This window comes from Boleophthalmus pectinirostris, unplaced genomic scaffold (genome assembly GCF_026225935.1).
Source record: "Boleophthalmus pectinirostris isolate CB_2022bp ecotype Guang Dong unplaced genomic scaffold, ASM2622593v1 HiC_scaffold_19, whole genome shotgun sequence".
NCBI classification, from domain to species: Eukaryota; Metazoa; Chordata; class Actinopteri; order Gobiiformes; family Gobiidae; genus Boleophthalmus; species Boleophthalmus pectinirostris.
This window is the reverse complement of record NW_026571140.1, coordinates 35,905,899-35,930,584: the sequence shown is the minus strand read 5'-3', so window position 1 is coordinate 35,930,584 and position 24,686 is coordinate 35,905,899. Positions and strand designations below refer to the sequence as shown.

General features: G+C 39.5%; 1 protein-coding gene across 1 annotated transcript in view; it reads right to left on the bottom strand.

Annotated features, from left to right (window-relative positions):
- Window positions 1-24,686, bottom strand: part of kifc3 (kinesin family member C3) — a 95,324-nt gene that overhangs the window by 15,335 nt on the left and 55,303 nt on the right. The window contains exons 2-15 of the mRNA XM_020923327.2: window positions 23,973-24,093; window positions 19,575-19,717; window positions 17,055-17,208; window positions 16,882-16,961; window positions 14,121-14,186; window positions 12,185-12,313; window positions 11,509-11,769; window positions 10,413-10,586; window positions 7,923-8,070; window positions 6,526-6,656; window positions 4,425-4,536; window positions 3,448-3,629; window positions 3,255-3,359; window positions 2,360-2,490 (exon numbers count right to left, since the gene is read on the bottom strand). Of these exons, the coding sequence (XP_020778986.1) occupies window positions 2,360-2,490; window positions 3,255-3,359; window positions 3,448-3,629; window positions 4,425-4,536; window positions 6,526-6,656; window positions 7,923-8,070; window positions 10,413-10,586; window positions 11,509-11,769; window positions 12,185-12,313; window positions 14,121-14,186; window positions 16,882-16,961; window positions 17,055-17,208; window positions 19,575-19,717; window positions 23,973-24,054 (1,898 nt within the window). The 5' untranslated portion in view covers window positions 24,055-24,093. The remainder of the gene's footprint in view (window positions 1-2,359; window positions 2,491-3,254; window positions 3,360-3,447; window positions 3,630-4,424; window positions 4,537-6,525; window positions 6,657-7,922; window positions 8,071-10,412; window positions 10,587-11,508; window positions 11,770-12,184; window positions 12,314-14,120; window positions 14,187-16,881; window positions 16,962-17,054; window positions 17,209-19,574; window positions 19,718-23,972; window positions 24,094-24,686) is intronic.

Genomic DNA, 24,686 nt, shown 5'->3' with positions numbered 1-24,686 from the left:
TGTGAGCTTTGTTTTACTGATTTTGTCCAAATTTTGTTTCTAATCATCGTGGTAAGTTTGTATTTGGTGTTAAAAAAAACGTTATATTGGCTGAAATTATTCTGATCCAAAAAATCCACAAATGCACAAATTAATTATTATTTGTTAGAGATTATAATCCATGTGTCATTCGTTCATTCGTTTTTCAAAATAAAACCAAAAATAAGAAAATGAAGAAATTCATTCAAAATCATTATTTGTCTCCAAAACCAAAATGAAAAAACAGATAACATTTTGTTTTTTCAGTTTTTGATTTTGTGTTTAAATGAATAATGGAAAATAATGGCAGTTTCCATGACTTAAACTGCGATGCAGGATTTTTGCGCCGCATTGAACCAGGACTAAGCCAGGTCTAAGCCAGGTCTAAGCCAGGTCTAAGCCAGGTCTAAGCCAGGTCTAAGCCAGGTCTAAAAACAGGACTAAAAACAGGACTAAAAACAGGACTAAAAACAGGACTAAAAACAGGACTAAAAACAGGACTAAAAACAGGACTAAACTAGTCCCGGTCTCAGTCCCGGTCTCAGTCCCGGTCTCAGTCCCGGTCTCAGTCCCGGTCTCAGTCCCGGTCTCAGTCCCGGTCTCAGTCCCGGTCTCAGTCCCGGTCTCAGTCCCGGTCTCAGTCCCGGTCTCAGTCCCGGTCTCAGTCCCGGTCACTTGACATGCCATCTAGTACTCCTGTTTTAGTCCTGTTTTAGTCCTGTTTTAGTCCTAGTCCTGTTTTAGTCCTGTTTTAGTCCCTTCAGTCCCGGTTTTCAGTCCCGGTTCAGTCCCGGTTCAGTCCCGGTTTCAGTCCAGCATCACAGTTTAAGTCATGGAAACGGAAAACGTCCATTTTCTGTTTTTTCCATTATTCATTTAAACACAAAATTGAAAACTGAAAAAACTAATCGTTATCAGTTTTTTTCAATTTGGTTTTGGAGACAAATAATGAAGAAAATAGTTGTTTTTTTTTAAATTTTCTTATTTTTTCTTTTATATTGAAAAATTTATGAACGAATGATACACAGATTCATTGGCTCCACAAACTTGGCATATTGAAACTATAACTTAAAGGTGCACCAAGTAACTTTTTGGTTGGAGATACATCACCTTGATTTTTTATAGAGATGCCATTGCTCTGTCTGGAATGTTCCACAATTGCCACATTTAATTCCGAATAAAAATTGATTCCGCTTTAAAAACACCATGTAAACACTTAATTCACTTAATGAAAATGATTAAGTAAGTGTGTGGTTTATTCTGATTTTAAAGCCGAGTTAATTTATTCCTTGGTCATATAAACATTTATTCTTCTTAAAAATAATTCCGGTCGTTCAGTGCATGTTTTTTGGGTTGCTTCACTCTTTATTCCGAGTGTTTTCGGGAGGAAATCTGCGTGCATACGGTGACGCAAAAGTGTGTGGAATTCGACTGGGTTTGCATGCCAGGCGGCTCGGTGGTGACGCTCGGTGGTGATGTATGTGACGTAAACGCGTACACGACGTGAGCAGATCTGACCAGAGTTTTGCGTCTTGGGCAGTGTAGACGGAAACACTACGGCGGAGCGAATTCAACTTTTCCACTCTGGAGGGTGGTTTCAGATTTGTGCATTTTTAAGCCCCAAAACGCCGTCACCGTCTAAACGAAAGGCACTTCCGATAAAATATTTTGTCGTTTTTACCCGCAAGTGTTCTCGTGTAAAGAGGCCCTCAGTTTGTCTTCTTCCTCCTTTCTCCGACACTCTTCCCTTCTCCTCCTCAGCTGACAGACATAAATCGTGATGAGAGAATTTACGAGCTGCTGCTTCAGTATCATCAGAACGACTGCGAAAAAAGTTTGGATCGTGTTTGTGTCCGTGACGTACCGACAAACTGAGATGATTCCTTTTTCGGACACAAGTAAAATCTGCGTGACATTTATTTTCGCTTATTATTACAGAAAATAAATATTTACTTTATGTTATACCTATGTAAACATTCATTCATTCACAAAAAAGCCGGTAGCAGCTGCAGTTTTAGTTTTCTTCCAGTCGACGTAAATACGTTTGTGAACATTTCCCGACCTCCAGACGTTGAGCAGAATTAAATAAAGGCAATTTAATGTGTTTGTCATGTAAACCTCAATTCAGAATTTTTATTTCCATGTAAACTCAAAAAAGAATATTTCAATCCTGAACAATTTAATTCAGAACAATTCATTCGGAATTAAAAATCATAATGTAAACGTGGCCAGTATGACATTAAACAGCTCTACCTTACATTCATTCAGTTACAGGTGGTTTTATTGCCCAATACTGTCCCTTTTTGCGTTCTATTTTTCAGGTGTTTGAGTCGGTCCTGACCTCAGAGTCTCATTGTAGATCTCCACCATGCTCACAGAGATGGTGTAGTCCCAGTCCTCCGCCTTCTCCGTCACCTCCGAGAACAGCAGCCGCAGGGCGCGCTGGTTTATACCTGGGTTTTCTGGTACACCCTGAAAATGGATCAACAAAACAAGGAGTTAAATTGTAAATGACAGCTGTACAAGTGTAGTTTTTGGTTTAACGAGCAAGAAAGGGATATTTGAAAGCACTAGGGATGCAGTTAACTAAAGAAATGATTGACTTAAAGGTGCATTGTGTAACATTTCCAGTGTAGGGTCTGTCAAACACTGGAGATGTTATTACTTGGTCTGGAATATTTGGAGTATTAAACCTTTCTAGCCTCATGCAGACTAAACCTAAATTTTAATTTAGTCCTGGTTTTAGTCCTGGTTTTAGTCCTGGTTTTAGTCCTGGTTTTAGTCCTGGTTTTAGTCCTGGTTTTAGTCCTGGTTTTAGTCCTGGTTTTAGTCCTGGTTTAGACCTTGTTTAGATCTGGATTTAGTCCTGGTTTAGACCTGGTTTAGACCTGGTTTAGACCTGTTTAGACCTGGTTTAGACCTGTTTAGACCTGGTTTAGACCTGGTTTTAGTCCTAGCACACAGGAGGAGGTGCAGACTGTGCCGTATGCGAGAAGACACAGTCCAAAAAAGGCAAAACCAATAACACATGGAGTCAAGCAGGTGGAAAAGTTACGCAATGCACCTTTAAAGACACCAACTAATTAATTGACTTAAGGACTAAAGACTGTAGCCCTAGAAAGAACTTACTATTCAGTAATGAGTATCATGGTTGTGTAAATTATAACATTTAAGATTAGTAAAAGGTAAACCAGTCAGGTACATGAATACTTCATATTCCATGTTGGCATTGTTACCTCCATGGTGTAGGTTTTCCCAGACCCTGTTTGTCCGTAGGCAAAGATACAAACGTTAAAGCCGTCGATACAGGAAGTGACCAGCGCCTGAACTTCCTGGAACACCTGCCCGACCAATCAGAAGACAGAACAACACAATGTAGGAACGGTTAAGTCTAAAGAAAAACACTGTGTAATTTAAAGTTCCTCTGACCTCCTCCTGTGTGGACTTCGGGGGGAAGACCCGGTCCAGTTCGAAGGTCATGATTTTGCCCTTGTTGGAGAGGTAGAGGAGGGAGTCGTCGTCCGAGTCAAAGCTGAGCATGCTCTTAGCGTCAGCGGAGTCCTGCTCCTCCTGACTGACCGGCCGCACACGACAAAACACACGGATGTTTCCTGAAAATATGAGAGTAAAGAAAGACGAGAGTGAATCAGCAACACTCTGAAATATACTCGTTTCTGTACATTGAAGAGGTGACAAGTCTGACTGAAATTTGAGTCTGGATTATTATACTATACTTTATTACTATGCAAGGCTCATGGATGCATGAATCATCACACTGACCTTTTAAACAGAAAACCGTAAAATCAAAAGTTTAACTTTTTTCATTTTGGTTGTTTATTGCACTGAAAAACATTTGTTCTTTCACTCTGAGTGAACTTGCATCTCCACAAACTTGACTCTTATTTGGTCGAGAGGAACGCCTCTTCCTGCCATTTCCTTTGGCTGTAAACTTTCACAGAATGTTTCAAAATATGATTTTAAGTTTCTGTTTTCATGGAATCATACAGCTGACGTTCCACCTCAAGACCAATACACATTTTGAAGTCATGCAGTGCAACATCTGGGTTCAATCTCATTGAATTTCAGAAATGTACCTTTCCACAATTTTCTTTTTACAAACATATATTTTTTTAAACAATGTATTAAGATTTCTCATATTAAACGATTAACAAAAACAATCAAACAATTACAACATAACCACAGACATTTATTGTCAATGACAATAATGAGGTGAAAACTTGTATAATATTGTATTGTATAATATGTTATGAATATTTACAAGTCACTATAAAAAAAATTACTTATTTTTCAAAAAATATTTGTGTATAGACCGCATGTGTGTTTCCATGCACTACTGTTAATAATGCACAGAACAAGAATTTTTATAGATTTATTTAGTTTTTTACCTTTGAGTCGGACGAGCTCGTTGTGGCATTTCTTCCTCAGGTTCATTTCTCGTTTGTATTTCCGCAGCAGCTCCTGGTTTGTGCTGCTCACTTCACTGATCACCTGACAAATCTGCACACAAAATACAGCAAGTGAACAGTCTATTCCAAAAATCAAGGGATCATGCAACAAAAAAAGATTAGTTTAAAGGGCCCATAATGTTGTTTCGTTATCAAAAACAAACCTGGAGTTGTGTTTTGTTTCATTCACACATGTTTAAACACACAAACCTGCAGATTTATGCTGAGTTCTTCTTTCAGTCTGAAAACTCTCTGTTCCACCTCGTGATGTCATGTGACGTACAGGAAGTGCTCCACTGTGTTTTTAAACCTCATGCACCTTCACTAGAATCAGTTGGATGATTTTAGATCTGGGAATTCTAATCTCTACTGAACAAAAAGGTAAAAGGAGCTGTTAACTTGAAAACTACCACTTCATGACATAAAAAGGTGGAACAGAGTGTTTTGAGGTTTGGAGATGTAGACAGACGAATAATAAAGGGTTACTAAAACATGTGTAAATGAAACAAAACACAACTCCAAGTATGTTTTTCATGACGTAACAACATTATAACATGGCTTAAAACTCACAAGAATCCATTTTGTGTAATATAAGACATCTAATATAGCAGTTTAGGTTACATAAAAAGAAAGATAATTCATTGTTTCCAAGGTTAAAGGGGCACTATGCAAGTTTTCTTTAATTCTCCAAAAAAACATGATAACACTCTGCAATCTCTGAAAACAAATATAAACCGGGCATGCCCAAAATATGGCCCATGGGCTAAATGCAGCCCTCAGACAAATTTTTCTTGGCCCTTAGGCTTCCAGGTGAATTGGCCCAAATAACCTTGTATCAATTAAAAATTAACTTTTTACTGCAAGTTTAATATTTAGTGTGTGGTTTTAACAGTCGGGGAGCCAAAGTCTCAAAAGCTCAATAAAATGGGTTGAACCTGATATTGTCTGCCATACTTTTTATTTGTGTTTTTTTTTTTTTTGTTAACTGTAACCCTAAGGACCAATAATTGGAGAGTCTGCTCTGCCGGAAATATCGCAAAAAAAAAAAAAAATGTGTGGCCATTTTAGTGTATGTACCCTTTATTTTTTGACAGAAAATTTTGGAAAATAAAAAAATTCCTGAAATTCTCAGTGGGTTGGATAAGTTGTCACTAAATGCATTCCAGATGCAAAGAACACATGTGATGACAACATTCAGTGAAAAAATTATTATTAAAACACATTTTTATATGATTTTGGCTCAATTTAATGTCACTTTTTTCCAATATTTTCATCTTTATCTCACTGGCAATCAACTATTCCCCCAAATTATGACATCAGCCAATATGCCATTCTTTTCACCAAACAGTAGACTCATTCCACAGAAAAAAATAAATAAAAATCCAACCAAAATCAATAGAGCTGTGATGATTTATATAAGGATCTTAGCATGAATAAAGACTGATGAATCATTCTAACAGAGGGGTCTCCAACGTTTTTCCTCCAGTGAACTACTTTCACAAAATGAAACTGCCAGAGAGCTACCTATTTTAGCAGTCGCAAAGAAATTGAGGCTAAGCCAGTACATAAATGCCTCAGCGAGTCTTAGACAGGGAACAATTAGATGCTTATAAAACATAAAACATTATACATTTCTCAGTGCACCAAGTTAGGCATTAAAATGATACATTTATATATATTTTACTTATTCAGCACATACATAGAATCCAGAAATCCCTTGGTGAGCTACTCTGAAGTGGGTGGAGAGCTACTGGTATCTCTTGAGCTATATGTTGGAGACCCCTGTTCTAACGTGTTAAACATGCACATATTTCAATTTTTCACTGTACTGATCACCAGTCTATGGCCCTCGATCAGTCCTCTGCTTCCTCTGTGTTTAGATATGTGGCCCTTGATGACAAAAGTTTGAACACCCCTGCCATAAACCAATACATCTATGAGACACGTGATGGACCCTCCACTGTAAAACTTGCATAGTGCACATTTAACGCTCAAAACAGTTGCCATGACGATAAATGACATCCATAAATTACATCCATACCTCCTGCTTGGCCTCTGCGATGGCCTTGTCCAGCATAAAGGGGAACTCCTGGACCTGTCTCTTCAGGCTGTTGTAGTCACTGGTGAGGGTCCTGAGCGCCGGCTGCAGACTCAGCAAGTTCATACGCACGCCTGAAAACACAAACACAAACAGGAACATTTGAGTTTGTATGTTTATAAGAAGTCACAATTTTAAAAGAAAATGTTACAGTATTTTTCTGACTATAAGTCACACTTTTCATGGTTTGGGTGTTTCCTGCGAGTTATACTCCGGTGCGACTTATATATTAAAATTTTCAGACTGACAGCCGCAAGAGGTCGCTTTAGGCTTGTGTGACAGTATCTAGTACTACCATTATTCCTGTACCACTGTCACTTCACTCTCCTGCGCATGTCTCCTGTAGAAAAAGCTCCTGTTGCAAATAGTGAAATATGCAGCCAAAAACGGTAATCGAGCAGCAGAAAGACAGTCTGGAGTGAGTGAGAAACTTGTGATTGACTAGTGGAAAGTGAGAATGGAGAGTACAGCTTCACGGCAACTGGACGAGTGCACCGTGCAACTTTCCTGGAAGTCACTGGATGAATTGACAAAGCCTGAACTTCAATGACAAAATGAAACCATCCTGTCCGGATTCAGAAAATCTGGAATAATTCTAACTGGAACTGATGCCGAGTCTGACGACAGCTACACAGAAGAGGAAGCAGCGCTCTGTTTACCTCATGGATCTATGGTTTATCTCCGGAGGTGGAGGAGAAGTGACACCGAGGACAAAGAATTCAATGGATTTAGTGATTTGGAGTGAGATTGTGAGTTTGGTAAACTTATGCTATTTTGTTTATGCTATAATTATCTGAATAACTTAATATGTTACGTTAACATATTAATGCCTAGTCAGCCTGTTGTTCTCTGTTCTACTGTAATTACTATAACTTGCCTTTCAAGATGAAATGTCAGTTCCTGGTCCCTGATTTTATAAAATAATTTTCCCCAAAAAAGTGCGACTTGTAGTTCGAAAAACACGGTACATGTAATCTGAGTAAACAGAGTCCAACCAGAAACTTCACAGCGGATTTTTTGTTTTGTTTTTGTTCCTTATTCATCAAACAAGAGGCAACTACCTTTCAAAAGTGTATGTTTAACTACAAAGTGTATCAAATGTGTAAATAATGCAGAAATAATCCATCTCAACATAGAATTACCGGTGTGTAGAACTTCTGATCTTCAACCTTCAACCTTCCTCGTACATTTCAGTCACAGTTATGACCACAAATCCATCCTAATCTTGTTTCCTTTGACTGACTGCAATATCTTTTTAATGTGATACGTGTTGTTCCGACCAAGTTCTGTCGTTGTGTCCTTAGGCAAGAAACTTCACCGGAGGATGGATGTTTTCTGACCTGCGAGATTTTGGTGCACAGCTTTCATTTCGCTCTCTGCTCTGATGAACGCCTCTTCGATCACACGATTCTTCTCCTCCTCCAGATTCTGCATCTCCGCCTCGAGTCGACCCTGAGCCCGCTCCATCTCCCCCTCGTACACCAGGATCTGCAGAGAAATCATGTTGATTTTATTTTACATTGCGCAAAATTTACTCTTGTGAGCTTTAAATCACGTTATAATGTTGTTAACGCCTCAAAAACATGCTTCGAGTTGTGTTTTGTTTCATTCATGTTTGAGTAATCCTGGTTTGGTGGGACCAAGTTGTCGTTTTGCAAGTCTCAAGTAAGTCTCAAGTCTTTGCCCTCAAGTCCGAGTCAAGTCCCAAGTCATCTGCTTTGAGCTTCAAATCATTTCAAGTTTTTAAACCAAACTACCAAATATAGCTTAGATTTTTGTGATTTATATGAATCTTAAACTAAATTATACTTAAAAAGTCATGATATATTTATATATTAGTATTTTTATAGAGTATATAAGAGTTGTAGAAATGCAAATTTTCCCTTTTTAAATGTCTTGACAAGATCTTAGAGTGAATCATTACAATCAGAATTCAGATTTAAAAGTGCTTCTCAAGTCTTCAAATCTGAGTCAAGTCCCAAGTCATTGACCTTCAAGTTCAAGTCGAGTCCCATGTCTTAGTCCATTTTATCAAGTCAAGTGTCCTAAAAAGTCCTAAAAATAGTGATTCAAGTCTAACTCAAGTCAAAGTCACGACTTGCAAGTCCCCACCTCTGGTCTGTGCACATCTCCAAAGCTCAAAATTCAACCTTGTGATGTCACGAAGTGGTAATTTTCAAGTTTTTACATTTTGTTTAATAGAAATTTACTATTCCAGGGTTGAAAATTATCCAAATCATTCTAGTGAAGTTGTACGGAGTTTAAAAACACAGTGGAGCACTTCTTGTATTCCCACATGACATCACAAGGTGGAACAGGGTGTTTTTTTTGTTTGAGAGAGGAACTACATTTGCAGAGTTTCTGCGTTTTGAATGGATGAATGTAAGAAAACACAACTCCAGGTCTGTTTTTGAACATCAATAACATCTCCAGACAGACAATCTACCAAAAAAAGTTCCTATAAAATGCTGACTGATAATAATTGGTCTATTATGAAAGTTTTTTTGTTTAATTTCAAGCTCACCACAGAGCTAATGTAAGACTAGTAGACATGTAAAACAATACTCTTTACATTACGTATTCAGGAGGATATGGGTCACGTCACAGTTACACTGCAGCTACAATGAGCAGGTTCACAGAAGGAGAAGACTGGGAGCTACATTCACAATAAGATCAGACCTTAGACAGTTTATGAATGACCGCAGTGTGGCCCACAGCCTTAGAGACAGAATCATACAAGCGCTGGAGGCAAGAAGGAAACAGAAGTGGAACTCAATACAGGGTCAAGAGTGTAATATCAAACATGTAAAACCACAACACATGACCTATATATATCCTATAGTATTATTGAGAGAAGAGTTTGTATTTGTGGACCACCCAGACACAGGGGGAACATGCAAACTCACAGCTAAATTTGGGAATTGAACCAGGGAGTGCTTATCCCGATTCATCAGCAAGTTTCATGTCGTGGAAACTGTCTGACCTCGCAGCATTAGGATTCGTTCGCTCAATGGTAAGCAGATGCTTTTTTAAAATTTAACCAATCGTTGCTATTTGGTCTTGACGTATGGAATGTGCCAAAGCCCATAGGAAGAAGGGAATTAACATCTTTCCCCTTGATAAAATTCACCAAATATTCTCTTTGTTCCAGCTTTAAATCCTCAATCTTGGGAATTGTAGCCAACACAGAATATGTCTTTGTCTACATCCATTTCAACCGCTTTATTTACTGTTGTGCTGTACCACACAAGGGCCCCAGACAGGCACTTTAGTTTGATGTCATGGCTTCACAGCTCTTCACTGATTGGCCAGTGTGCGGTCTACAACTTCCAGAGTTCGTACAAACCGTCTAGTGTATTCTGATTCCTGACCTAGTCGCTGGAGAGAAATGAAATTGAGCGATGGTACTAGATGGCGCCAGCCTGGCTAAGAGTATGCTCTCTAAAAGGGTAAATATTCTCCATAACCAAACCTGGACACATTTCCCTACCCACTCCTCCCCATTGGTCAAACTCCTTAAGACACTGAGTGGAAAGAGCCAATCACAGTGAAGTATGGATTCACTGCATCTTCAGTAAAGGCAATGTAAAATGACTTTCTCAGAGTGTATTTTGCTTTTTTTGCTTTTTAGATCGTCAGTTTTTGTGTTGTGTTTTATTCTGAGTTGTATCGGCATTGTTGTCATAGGTTTTGTTAAAAAGAATAAATAAATGAATTGTCTGGCTCCAGGATAATAAGGTTATAAAAATCCTTGGCATTTCACATTTTTTGCAGGTTTGTGGAAACTACATAACATTCCCCTCTCACCTGCGCTCTGTGTTCAGTCTCACCTGTGTTCGTAGCTGTGTGCAAGTGCGTTGCGAGTCGTGGAGCTGTGTCTCTAGTTCTCTCAGCAGTTGTCTCTGCACTGACACTTGCTCCTGAAGAGCAGAGTTCTTCCCCTGGAGCTCGGACAGGACCTTCTGAGAGTCTGCAGACTGCACCTCCACCGTCTGAGTCACATACTGTAAACACAGACGAGACAAAAGAAAGAAAATCACATTAAAGTAAACTTAAGTGTTAATTTTTATTGTTTGATTGCATTTAGCTTGATGATATTATTTCTGTAAGTAATCTTTGGAAACTGCGTAATTAAAACAAATCTGCCTTTGACCTGCTCCTGCTACTTTTACATCTTTTTGCTTTTTTGGTTGTGATTTATCGATCTCTGGAAAGACGCTTGTTTTTTTATTCTGAGCACCCACGCGCCTCTCAGTGTGGGATGCTTCCTGATTTGTTCCACTCTCATTTGAGTGCAAAAATCAAACCAGAGTACGCTGCTCAGACAGAAACCAATCAATCAGTGGCGGAGTTAGCAATTTGGGGGCCCTAGGTGAACTTGAGTTTGGGGCCCTCACTACAATGCACCGTTTTTTTTTTTTATTTTTTTTTTTAATATACAGTATTTATTTGTTTGTTTTCCTCATTGGTCTTGAGACATGCACATCTCTATTTGAATTATGGTGGATTGGGAACTTGTCTTATTATTTCAGTCGCCTATTAGACAACCAGAATTGAAAGTAGGTTTATTTTTTGTTAGTTCAATTACATTTTTGTTTACATCCATTACATATGATTATTACAATTTTCCTTATGATTATTGTTCAAAAGTAAACTACTCACATTTAATGTCATATTGAGAGAAAATCTAATTACTCTGAGGCCTCTGTCATTAGTGGCACTGAGGGCAATTATTTGGGGGCCCCTCGGTAGCTGCCGACATTTGCCTAATGGTAGTGCCGCCTCTGTCCCCAACTGGAATTCACACATTCGCAATTGCTCAAAAGAACTGGACTAACCAGGCAAACAGATCCTGACTTGAACCAAAAACAGATGCCAAACTGGATAATAACACCGTGGCCTGTCTGTGATCCTGTACTTCCTCACCTTGACTCTAGGCGGCGCTGTGGCCTGTCTGTGCAGCTCTTCCTCGCACTCTTGTATCCTGACGGTGAGTTTGCGCTCGGCTTCGGTCTGCGTGCGCTCGGACTCTTGGAGCTGCCTCGTGGCCTGGTCCAGCTCTCGGTGAAGACTCTCCACGTTCTGGGTCTTCTCCTGGAGGTCCCTCTCCAGCTCCACCAAACGCCGCTCCCTCTGTCGCGCCTGGCTCTCCCAGCGGGTGACCTCCCTCTGAAGGGACTCTGCATTCTGGGACACAGAGGGCAGTCAAAGGGTTAGTTTGTCTTATAGTTGAAATAATGAATTAATGGTTTTGTTTTGAGCTGAACTATAGAACTTTCTGATGGAGGTGGACGCTTGCTGCCCCATCTGCCCCCTCCCCACAACCAGGTGGGGAGGGCAGATGGGGCTGTTGTACCTGGCTGTGGGGGCAGATGAGGCAGTAGTATCTGGTTGTGGGGACAAATGGGGCAGTTGTACCCAACTGTGTGGGCAGTTAGGACTGTTGTACCTGGCTATGGGGGCAGTTTTGCTCTGTACCTGGCTGTGGGGACAGATGGGGCAGTAGTACCTGGCTGTGGGGGCAGACGGGGCAGTAATACCCGACTGTGGGGGCAGATAGGGCACTTGTACCTGGCTGTGGGGGCAGATGGGGCAGTAGTACCTGGCTGTGGGGGCAGATGGGGCAGTTGTCGGAGGTGGGGTCGGAGCTCTTGCATATTTTCAGCTCCTGCTTCAGACGCTGGTTCTCGACCACCAGCCGCTCCAACTGCTTCTCCAGGTCTGTCGCCCCCTGCAGGACAAACATATAAAACAAGTGAACCTCTTCAGTTCTACAGTTGGTCAAAAGGATTTAGTGAAAACTAATAAAAGTTCTGAGGAAGGCTGGCAGCTAAGAATCCAGTCATGCCAACAAGGTATTGAAACTGAAACTCTAATTCAACAGACTGTCCTTTAATATTGGCTGTGTTGGCTTTGCTAACACCTCTTATATCCATGCAGACTCCACCCAGAGAACATGGTCACTGTGTTACATAACAACAGGCTCTTTACAGCAGATCAATACTGACACAGCTGTATTGATCGGTCTATCTATAGCACCTTTGTGACTAAAATAGAGTAGAATAAATAGTTACCCAGAGTGATCCAACTCTATACTAGTTTAGTGATATACACAGATAATTCTACACAGATCAGACTAAATAACTGTTCATTTTTGTTACTGCATGGACTTAAGACATGTTTCCCCAACAGCACTAAACAACAGATGGAAAAACAAACAAAAAAAGCTTTAGTAAAGATTCCATCCCATGTTATCTTCGATACTTAAAGGGCCCATATTACTAGCCTGATTCATCAGCCGGTTTCATTTCGAGGAAACCGTCTGACCTCGCAGCATTAGGATTTGTTCACTCGACAGTGGGCAGGTACTTTTTTTTATAACCAGTCGCTGATATTTGGTCGCGACGTATGTAATGTGCCGGGGTGCTCGGTGGTGTCCGAGTACTTGCCGGCACAACAGCAAACAAAGTAGAGAGTGAACATGTCTGTTAATGATCACTGTCGTTTTTGAACTTGCATATTAAAAGGTGCAATAAAAAATGCTAAGTTTGTATTTGACAAAAGAAGTCCAAAGGAGGATAGCGTATGCAGTCAGCTCTTTGCTGATTGGCCAGTGCGCGGTCTACAACTTCTGGGGTTCTTGCAAACCATCTAGTGTATTCTGATTCCTGATCTAGTCGCTGGAGAGAAATTAAATTAAGCAGCGGCACTAGGAGGCACCAGCCTGAATACTATATTACGCCATTTTCTGTTATAATGTTGTTTCCTGTGTTTTGTTTCATTCACACATGTTTAACACACAAACCCTGCACATTTACGCTGACATCTTTTCTCAAAGTGAAAAAGCTCTGTTCCACCTTGTGATGTCCTGTGGTTACACAGAAAGTGCTCCACTGTGTTTTTAAATTTGATACACCTTCACTATAAAATAATAATTTCAGCCCTGGAATTGCCAATCTGTATTGAACGAAAAGTAAAATGTAGCTGTTATTGAACGAAAAGTAAAATGTAGCTGTTAACGTGAAAACTACATGACATCAAAAGATGGAACAAAGCATTTTGAGCTTCAGAGACGTAGACAAACTAATAAAAGTTTACTCAAACAAAACACAACTCCTGGTCTGTTTTTGATGAGGAAACAGCATTATAATATGGTTTAAAGCTCACAAGAGTCCGATTTGTGTAATACAGGACATTAAAATTAACAATACTTTTAATGTGTAAAGCCATTTTGTTATTTTTATGGTTATGACACTTTATTTTACATTTCCACTGAACCTCCAAAGCACCTTCCCTGTTTGCGTTTCTGTTTTTGTTCAGAGACAATAAAGCAATAAAGCTTTCTACACCAAGATTGAAAAGATGCCAAATGTGGCTTGGACTTTCTTTCACCAATTACAATACACGTACCACTCGAACACACTTTCTCCTTTCTAAAGTTACCTCAGCAGATATAGTTTTTCTTATGACCTGCTTTGTCGTGTGTTGAACGAGATACTTTCACTGTGTTTATTTTGCGAGAGGAATGCGGTCTGTACCAGTTCAGAGCGCAGTCTCTCCACCTCCTGGGTCTGGTCCAGTAACTTCTCCTCCAGCTCCTCCACCTAAAAACACACAAAGACACCAGAGCAACCAGTGAGGTGCAATTAAAAGAAATACCTACGTCATTATAATGTCTGAAGTCAGATCTATGAGTGGTTTGGTAAGCCCTGCAGGCATAAACATTATAATTAAAAGTGAATGTTGAGTGAAGGACAATAAGACATAATTACTACATAAATGCTTCTAAATCAACTTAAACCTTTCACTCCAAGTACCAGGGAAAGATTTATGTAAATTTAATTGTAGTCAGAAAACTAAAGTCCATTTTTGAACTATTAAAGATCTAATGTGGGTCTAAACCAGGTCTAAAAGTGGACTACACTTCCATATGTGCCACAATTTTAAAAAGTACACAACTTTCTGGAGGAGTGTTCACCACCTGCTTGTCTTCATGGAAATTTTATTGCTTTGTCTAGAATATTTCACAGAGTGGCATTAAACTTATCTATTTCCAGCTCTTAATTCCTCCAAGCCAAGTTACAGGTCAGATCTGTGGAGAGTCAAGCTCATTTACTGTAGGCATGCATATATTTTGAGCTGTAAAATAGCACCTATAATTAAATAAATGCATAAAAACCTAGATGAGTTTAATGACATTCTGTGAAACTTTTCAGGCAATGCAATAAGATCTCCATAAAAACAATCCTGTGGCAGAACCCTACCAGAAAAGTTACACAGTGCACCTTTAAGAAACATTGTTCTAGGCCAAATCTTGAAACATCTCTCTTTAACAATGTAAAGTTATAATAATTCAATGAAAGAATAACAAGTGAAGTGCTTTGTTTTGTTTTCTTTTGTTTGAGTTTATAGTTTTATTGGTTTATTGTCGTACTTTCATGACAATGTAATGTATTAAATCGTGAGAACCAAGCACATAAATGGACAATCTTAAAACATGGGTCATCAAACTAAGGCCCGCGGGCCAACTCTGGTCCTCCACGCGCCTTGGACCGGCCCCTCAGTCAGTTTTCAAAGAATATAATCTGCGTCGTCAGGGTCGTACAATTCTGTTATACGACCCCGACCCAACCCCGGCCCCCATCACAGTCAGGACTGAAAATGTGGCCCCCAGAGAAAAAAGTTTGGTGACCCCTGTTCTTAAAAGGTGCTGTTCCTAATTTGTCCAGTCTTAAAAATATGAGAAATAAAACTTGTATTGCATTTTTTTTGTTCTTCAGAGTTTTGCTGCCATGCCAATACCAGCAACTACTAGCATGCCAACAGTGCACTTCTTGATAAAACAACTTACAAAAAGATTCAGACAGCACACAGCCACAGTGGTGTCATTTTAACCCCAGGAGCTTTTACTATATATCTGTACTGGTGGAAAAAAGTCAATTTTGCAGAATAAGTCTGCTTTAAATATTGATATTTTTGCATGTGATTCAACATTTTACCACGTTAGGATTGAAACAAAGGCATTTTGGTATCGATCTGCACATCACTACATCTGAGTAAGGCTAGGTTGTAACTGAATCATGTGAGAAATAATAAAATAAATTGTTCTTTTGTTCTAGGGGCTTTTACAGCACATCTGAACTGGGGAAAAACTACAAGGAAAAAAACATGTACAGCCTCTTTAATGGTTTCTTATCCCCCTATAAACCAGCTCATTAAACAGATCTGACTAACTATTATTAGCACGTGTATGTAAAGTGTTATTATCCAAAACAGAACACAACAATAAAGTTAACAGCATCTGCAGCAGCACAGAGAGAACAGAGGAGCAGGGTGTTTAAAGCCTCATTAGATCAGCAGCACAGAACTGTCGGGACAAAAATAGACTCAGACACAGTCTCTTAAACACAGGAGATCAGCCTGAAGTTTGTGCAGATGGAGACTGATATGATGAGGTGCTTGTCACAATAACACAATCTAAAAGGTCCTATATAGTGTTGGGAGTAACATGTTATAAAAGTAACAAATTACTGTAATGTGTTGCTTTTTGCTGTAATGCAGTAATGTGGCATTACAGGGAAAAAAAAGGTAATATTTTACTCTGTACAAATGTCAATAAACCTCGACTGAAGAGGTGGGTTTTTCATTTTTCTTCATACAAACTCACTAAAATCACCAAGATATCAGCAGTGGTGAAACGCCATTGTTACGGTTCCAAATGTCAGGACAGGCCCGGAGGTGCGCCTGCGTAGACCGTTTGGAAACTGCGGGCGAAAGGACCAGCGCAGAACTCCGCGCTCCACAAGGCTAATCGCAGCCGACGCCCAATCGTGCTTTGAGGACACCCTGCTCCACTGGCTCAGGGTTCTCTCAGGGGAGGTGCTAGATTCCAAGCCTTGGTCCTGGTTCGGTCCTGGTTTGGTCCCTGGCTCAGTCCTGGCTCAGGCCGTATACGGTGCACAAATCCGGCATACAGTTATTTTGGTGTGAGAGTAACTTAAAAGTAGTAGTTTTCAAGTTAACATCTACCTTTTCTCTTTTTCAGTAGAGATCGGCAATTTCTGACCTGAAATTATTCAAATGTTTCTAGTGAAGTTGTGTGGAGTTTAAGAGAAGAACACAGCCTAAATATGCAGGGTTTGTTTGTTGAACATTAATGAAACAAAACACAACTCCAGGTCTGTTTGTGCTGAGGAAACAACATTATAACAGATCAGAAAATAGTGTAATATGGGCCCTCTTGCACAGTGTTCTCTCAAAGCTACACACTCCTCTGGTTTTGTTTGTGGGGGGTCTGACCTGTGTTTGCAGCCGGCTCACGAGCTGCTCCTCCTCTGCACTGGGACGGTCAGATTTACTGGGCTCTGACAGAGGAACACCTGCAGGAAAAATAGAAAGTGTTTGCTTATAAGTTATTGCACAATCAACCATATCTGTACTGGTCTGTGTTATAACACTATTCCTCCTCATACCGTTGCAGTGGGCGGGTGGGGGCGAGTCTTTGGGTGAATCCACAGTAGTTTGTCCCTCCGAGTTTTGCTGCTGCAGCTGCTGGAGCAGGAGGAGCCGAGTGACCTCCTCAGAGCGCAGTCGGGCCTGGAACTCACACACCTTCTCCTGGAGAGTCTGAACAATCACACACACAGAACAATTTCATTTTAGTACACGTTATTATTACCCTTTATTTAACTAGGACCGTGTCTTATTCAGATTGAACCCAGAGTAACTGCGGAGGATGAAATAATTCCAAATTCATAGTGCCACGAAGCTCCAGATTAATTTTGTTGGCGTTTATTTTCACCACAGCCCTTCTTAGTTTTTATCTTAAATAAATGACCTCTTGCATAAAGCTGAAATGTTATATTTTATTTAATTATTTTATTTTGACTTTTACATATACCGTTATACAGTTATGCCTATTTGACACCTGTCTCTAGCTCTTTTTTGCAACTTATTTGTAATTTATTATCATCATTTATATTTTTTACGTTTTATTATTATATTATATTGTGATGTTTGAGCTACTGTGTCTAAATATATTCCCTTGAGGGCAGTGGCGGAGTTAGTAATTTGGGGGCCCTAGGTGAACTTGAGTTTGGGGCCCTCACTATAATGCACCGTTTTTCTGTTTTGTTTTGTTTTTTAATCTATATATTGTTTGTTTTTCACCATTGTTCTCTATTTATTTGAATTATGGTGGATTGAAAACTTGTCTTATTAGTTCGGTCGCCTACTAGATAAAACTACTTTCAGTTCTGGTTATTTTTTTGCTAGTACAATTACAGTTTTGTTTAAATCCATTAGATATGATTATTGTTATTTTTTTTGTGATTCTTGTTTAAAAGTAAACTACTCTCATTTAATGTCATATTGAGAGAAAATCAAATTGCTCTGAGGCCTCGGCCATTAATAGCACTGAGGGCAATTGGTTGGGGGCCCATCCAGGTTTGGGGGCCCTAGGCAACCACCAACTTTTGCTTAATGGCAGCTCCGTCTCTGCTTGTGGGTCAATAAAGTTTGTCTAATATCCAAGTCTAAATGATTAGTTACAGTTTGAACATGTGGTCTCACACCTGCTCCTTTCAAAGTTTGAGATCACAACAATTCTCAATTTCTCATGTGAGATACACTCAAAAGAAAACCACCAACATCAGTCGCTCTGTGTGAAGTCTGATTCCCCAACTCCAAAAATGAACCCTGAATTAGGGGGCCCTTTTTTTTTTTTTTTTTTTTTTTTAAATATATATTTATTGTCTGTTTGTCCCCATTGTTCTTGAGACATGCACATCTCATTTATTTGAATTATGGTGGATTGAAAACTTGTCTTATCATTTCGGTCACCTACTAGATAACAAGAGCTGAAAGTAGTTTTATTTTTTGCTAGTACAATTACTTTTTGTTTACATCCATTACACGTGACTATTATTACATTTCTTATGCTTACTGTTTGTTTATTGTGGCACTGAGGGCAATCGGTTGGGGGCCCCTTCAGGTTTGGGGGCCCTAGGTGGCCAGCTATTTTTGCCTAATGGTAGCGCCGCCTCTGCTCCTCACTCAGACTGAGCACCCTGAAGAAACGAATTACATTACACTAAAAGCAGCCAAGTTATTACTGTAGAGATGAAGGAAAATAAAGGGAATACAGACTATGGAAGGAGAATATGAAGCATATGGAGTTTTTTTTTTTTTACATTGGCTGAAGTCCAGAGACAGGACCAGGTCACCTTCTTGAGAGCACATGCAGAAGATAAATATAGGACAAGATTAATTTAAAACACAGGTGAACAGGTGAAGCGAAGAGGAACATATTGTACTTGTGGGACCAGGAAGCTCCCAGAAAAAGCAGAGTCACAGGTTTGACAGAGAACAGTGATGGTGACTGATGCCCCAGAGGAACAGCAAACATGAGTCAGCAGAAGTTAGAGCAGAGGACGGACCACGACTCAGCAGTTTGTCATTTAAATTGGACTCGGGAGTTCAGCTTTAGGGCACTGTCTCTTTAAATACACCGGGATCCAGGACGGTTATTATAATTGTCCAAATACAGGGCCAATTGGTGCAGACAAGCAGTTTTTTGTCTGCTTGTCTTCATCAAAATGTCCCACAGTATGGCCTTAAACACATCTATCTCCACAAAGACAAATATGTGAAGACACCAGGCTAAGTTACAGGTCAGATCTGTGGCGAGTAGAGCCCACTCACAGTAAGAATGCGTGTTTTTCCAAGGAATTTCTGAGCAACAAAACACCTGTAATTGAATCAGTGCAAGAGATGAATGACTTTAATGCCTTACTGTGGGAAATTCTGGGCAAAGCTATAACATCTCCATGAGACAAATAGGTGTAATACTCTCCAACATAAAAGCTACACATGGCACCTTTAGTAAATAAAAATTTGTGCATTGGGTGGCAAAACATTCACTCTGAAAAAACGTAACCTAATTCGACCTTACTTGCCGCTACAGGTGCAATTTAATTTTAATCCTCTCTTACCTGTATGAGCAGGTGCTGGGTGGGGGAGCTGTTCTCTTTCAGTTCGGCGCTCAGTGACGATCGCCGTGGAAACGCAGACGACGGTAGAGACAGAAACGAGCCGTCCTCTTCACCATCACTCATCAGGAAGTCCACGGAGCTCGCTGCAACACGCACAAGAGAGAAAACAAGAGTGAGACATACAGGTGAGACAAACAAGCACAGACCAGAGCAACCGCTGGATACATCTACGGAGATTAGAAATGGGCATGTCGGGAGAATTAATGATCGATTTTTGATTAATCATTCGTGTTTTTATATTAAAATTATCATTATTTTTACCATCACTAATCTGCATAAATAAACTCAACTTTAAAACATATAAAACCATAACCACTCTAGAGACACATCAGCCCGTTTGAGATTATAATGTGTTTAATGAAGATTTGACACATTTGTTTATGCTTTACAGAAATAAAACTTAAAACCACATGACTCATTTGCATAAACTGTAAGTGGAAAAAAACAAAACAAAAAAAACAACAACTGCTTTTTCCTTGTGCACTGAAGCGGTTCAGCTTCTGTAGAACTAAAGGACATGACTCGGTGAATCTGTTCTGTCACAGAGAGAACGCTCATATTCCACTATCATCATCATCAACATCCCTCTGTGTGTATATCGAGTTGGAGAAGGTTCTTGTTTTCAGAAATCATGTGTGTGCAGATTTTACAAGTGCAGGTTATACGTGTGCAGGTTTAGTGCAGCTCTTTAATTTCACTAATTTTATGTTGGTCCCGTTATTTACTTTGGCTTCTGTTGTGATGAAAAGACTGAAAAGTGTTTGTCTTTTGGACACATGTGCACTCAACTTTATGTAGCAGTAACCAGGATACTGCGTGTACATGCACCATGATGAAACCGGGATACTCAAAAAACCTGATCATACCCGGGACACTGATGTGCTGTAAACAGACTCACTGAGTCCTACAGTGTCTCCAAGGAGCCAGAGCCCAAACTTGGGACTGTGAGGCCACAACTCCAGTGTTTGCCTCGTCTCCTTACACACAGCAACTTACATTCAGTTTGTCGATTAAAAATGAACATGATTGATGAAATTCTTAATACTCAATTATTGATTAGTCGACTAATTATGCCCATCCCTAAAAGAGAAAGAGAGTTATTTCTCTGCCAAGATTGTTCCACAGTATGACATTAAACAGTTCTACCTCAGATTAATTCAATTACAGGTGATTTTATAGCTCAAAAACAGACATTCTGACTGTGAGCAGGGTTGCCTCTCCACATATCTTTTTTAATATCATACTGTGAAACATTCCAGACAAAGCAATAACATCTCCAGAGAAAAGTATTTGTCCACTGGAAACACAATGCACCTTTAACTTCATGAGAGTGGGTACTTTGTGAGATATAGTTAAATGCCATCACTTTCTGACCCAATTGTGCAAACATCTAACGTCTAACTGCCAAAGATGTTGACCTTAATACCACAGATTCATCTTGCGTCACAAAATCTTCTTATAGATTCCCCACTGTGCTACAGGGACCATACAACCGTGTTCAAGAATGTGTGACAGAAATACAGCTTGGAAAAAGTGTGAAGACACTGAAGTATTTTTACGCTTCACGGAAATACGACCACGTGTCCCCAATTCTGTCTGCCCTTCACTGGCTCCTTGTTCATTTCAGAGTGGATTTCAAAACACTTTTGTTTTTAAATGCCTAAATGGCCTTGCCCCACAATACCCTGCTGACCTATTGGTGCCAGACTCTCCAATGCACCAGCCTCTGCTCGAGCATTTTCTGTTGCTGGGCCTAAATTATGGAATAAGTTGCCTATTCACATAAGACAAGTCGACTCTCTTCTTGCTTTAAAATCACTTCTTAAAACACACTTGTTTTCATTGGCTTTTAACTAGTTTTGATATTTTACTGTTCAGTAATTGTTGTATATATATTTTGATTGTATAATACTTTTTTTTTTTTTTATCTTTGTGAACAGCTCTTTGGTCAATTTTGTTGTTTTTAATAGTGCTTTATAAATAAACTGGATTTGGATTTTGCGTATTGAAGAGAATTTGATTGACTTGCTTGTACTGTATATTGTCAATAATGGAAAACGTATCAATCATCAAAGGTACGAGTGACGCAATAGAAAACATTCACATTTAACATCTAAAGCTTGTGTGTTGTAGTACGGTAAGTTACTAAGTCGAGGAGCTCAAATCTGATCAACACATGAACAATAGTGCACTGTGGGAAATATCTGGGCATTAACTCGGCTTAGGGGAAACAAATAACTACATTCAACCACTGTTTATGTTAAATAATTTGCTGAATGTGAAATTTGTACCAGATGCCCTTCCAATTATGGTGTTACAGCCAAAAACTGATTGGAGTACAGGCAGTTCTGGTAAAGTGTCTTGCCTAAGGACGCTATAAGTGTGCCGAGTCAGAGTGGGAGTTGAACTTACAGGAAGCTTAAGGATTCTCTCAAGTATCAGTGCTTCATATGGTCTGATTTTAATAAATTTTTATTCAAAGGTTTTTGTGTTTCCAGCTGATTTCCACTTTGGTTGATGAAAATATTTTTGTATCATGTAAAGTCCCCCTGAATTGTACCCTTTATAATCATAGATTAGTTAACTTATATACTGTACATATATCTCAACACATTTGTTCATACAGACAAACAAGACATGCAGAAATTAACTGTGTAACTTCTCCTTAACCAACTCCATGTTATGGCAAAGCAGCAAAGTTTCTTGTGGTAAGGAAATAATTCATATTTCTTCCCAAATCAACAGTCACAGATGCTATAGGACATGGGGAACAAGAAAAAATTATTTAAAATACGACTTCATAGGAAACTTCTGCGAGCAAATGAGGATTATATTGATATTATATGCTGGAAAAATGTGTGCCGCTTCAGGAAGATCGGTAAAATGACATAAACAAGGCCCAACATTTGGTCTCGCTACATTCACATTTTATTAAGCTATAGAATGATTTTCTGACTCGATACATCACACAGCAGGTAACCATGTGCCGCCCAAGAGAAGGGGACACTTGAGCCGGGACTTTCAAGCCACGGGAATGCTCGAGCCGGTATTCACTAAAGCGGGTCATTTTAAAGCCAGTTTGGCAGCGTACACACAAGACTTACCAATCTAACAGTGTACAAGTATTAAACTACTGCAATTAAGTAAATATTTTTCCAGCCAAACACTGATTGGAGTAAAAAGTGTCTTGCCCGAGGATGCTATAACTGTGCAGAGTCAGAGCGGGAGTTGAACCTCACACGTTGAGTTACTTGAGTGAATCCTTGAACTTCCTGCATCATTTTTATTCAAAGGTTTTTTGCTTACATTGATTTAAAAAAAATCATAACTAAAGCAGGGTTTTGATATTCTACTCTAAGTATTAAAGTACTAAAGTAAATATTTTAGGTATCTGTATTTAAGTAAATTTAAAGTGGATACTTTTAACTTTACTACATTTGAAAGCAGGTATCTGTACTTTCTACTCCACATTTTTTAACTGGATGAGAATTAAAAGTATTTATTACCATATTATGATTTGTACTATGTAGTTTGATCTGATACATTTATTTTTTAACATGTTCGTAGTTTGCGCAAACAAAAATATACAAATTAAAACAGATAGGGAAAAAATATGAATTCAGTTTTTTCTGTTAAAAAATATTTGGTCCATATCTGTATCAATTAATCCTTACATTTGAAGTTTTATCACCTCAAAACCTATTAAATACTTACTTTTTACTCTTTTTTTTAAACAGGTACTTTAATACTGCTACTTAATTAGTTTTGATACTTTTACTTGAGTGTTTTTTGCTCCAGTATCAGTACTTTTACTTAACAAAACTGAGTACTTCTTGCACCTCTGCCTATCTTAAATGACTTCTATACAGCCTGACGTCAAAACAAATGGTCGATGAATCATATCTGAACCCCACCTGTGCATTTTTGTGCAATGACAACATTTAATGTGGTAAAAACAACATTAGTTTGACACTTGGCCTATTGCTCAGGTGAACAGTAAAACAAGCTCTGAAACTCCTGCCTCTTTCCCTGTTACAGTCACAATAGCTTCTGTGTTGTAAGTAACCCTGATCCTCTCCCGGGACCAACACTGTAAGAAGATCAGCCTCTACATACTCAACATGACAAGAAAAACAAACGTAACAGTATTCTAGCTTTTTATGATCTGATTCTTACCTGTTTGCTGCATTGATTTGACACCTCTTGCTAAAGCTCAGTGGACTTCCATTCATTAGTTTAAAGGTAAGTCTAGAGGCTAGCCCCTCCCTCCACATAAAAACAGACATGCCAAAAATCCGGCCGGCTGAGTTCTGCGCGTCCCGCCCACTTCCCGCTCACCGTCCAATGAGATGTCGTTCTTCCAGAGCTCCTGCAGGCAGGGGGCGTGGCCGAGGTCCCAGGTCTTTCTTGTGCCAAACATGACCGCAGGGCTGAGCAGAGCGCTGGACCGCGGGACCGGCTGAAAAAAAGAGAGACGGGGATTAGGTGTTATTATGTGTTGTTGGAATATAATTTATGGCAAACATTCACCATAAATATTATAAAGATGTATGGATTATGCATATGTGCAAATGTTTGTAACTTTGTTAAAACTTTGTTCTGCATTTTCGGACATTCAAAGACGACGAGCAAGATCACTTCTCTGACATTTGTTCACAATCTCCCGCGAGTCCACCTTGCCCAGCTCTTGCTGTTACATTTGCCTGATCCACCAATCACAGAGCAGCACTGAGGTTTAGGAACAAGCTAAAGGTTTAAGTTTAAGTTTTAAAAATTTATATAGCACTTTTGTAACAGGCATTTGTCACAAAGATGCTTTACAGATCATTATTCATTCACTCCATACCCAGTGATGGTAAACTACTACTGTAGCCACAGCTGCCCTGGGGCAGACTAACCGAAGCACGGCTGCCAATCTGTGCCATCGATCCCTCCAACCACCACCATCACTCACACACAACACTTTCATCCTAGGCAATGGGTGAAGTGCCTTGCCTAAGGACACAACAACAGTTTGAGCGACTGGAGCCCCACTGTGGCACCTGGTTTTCC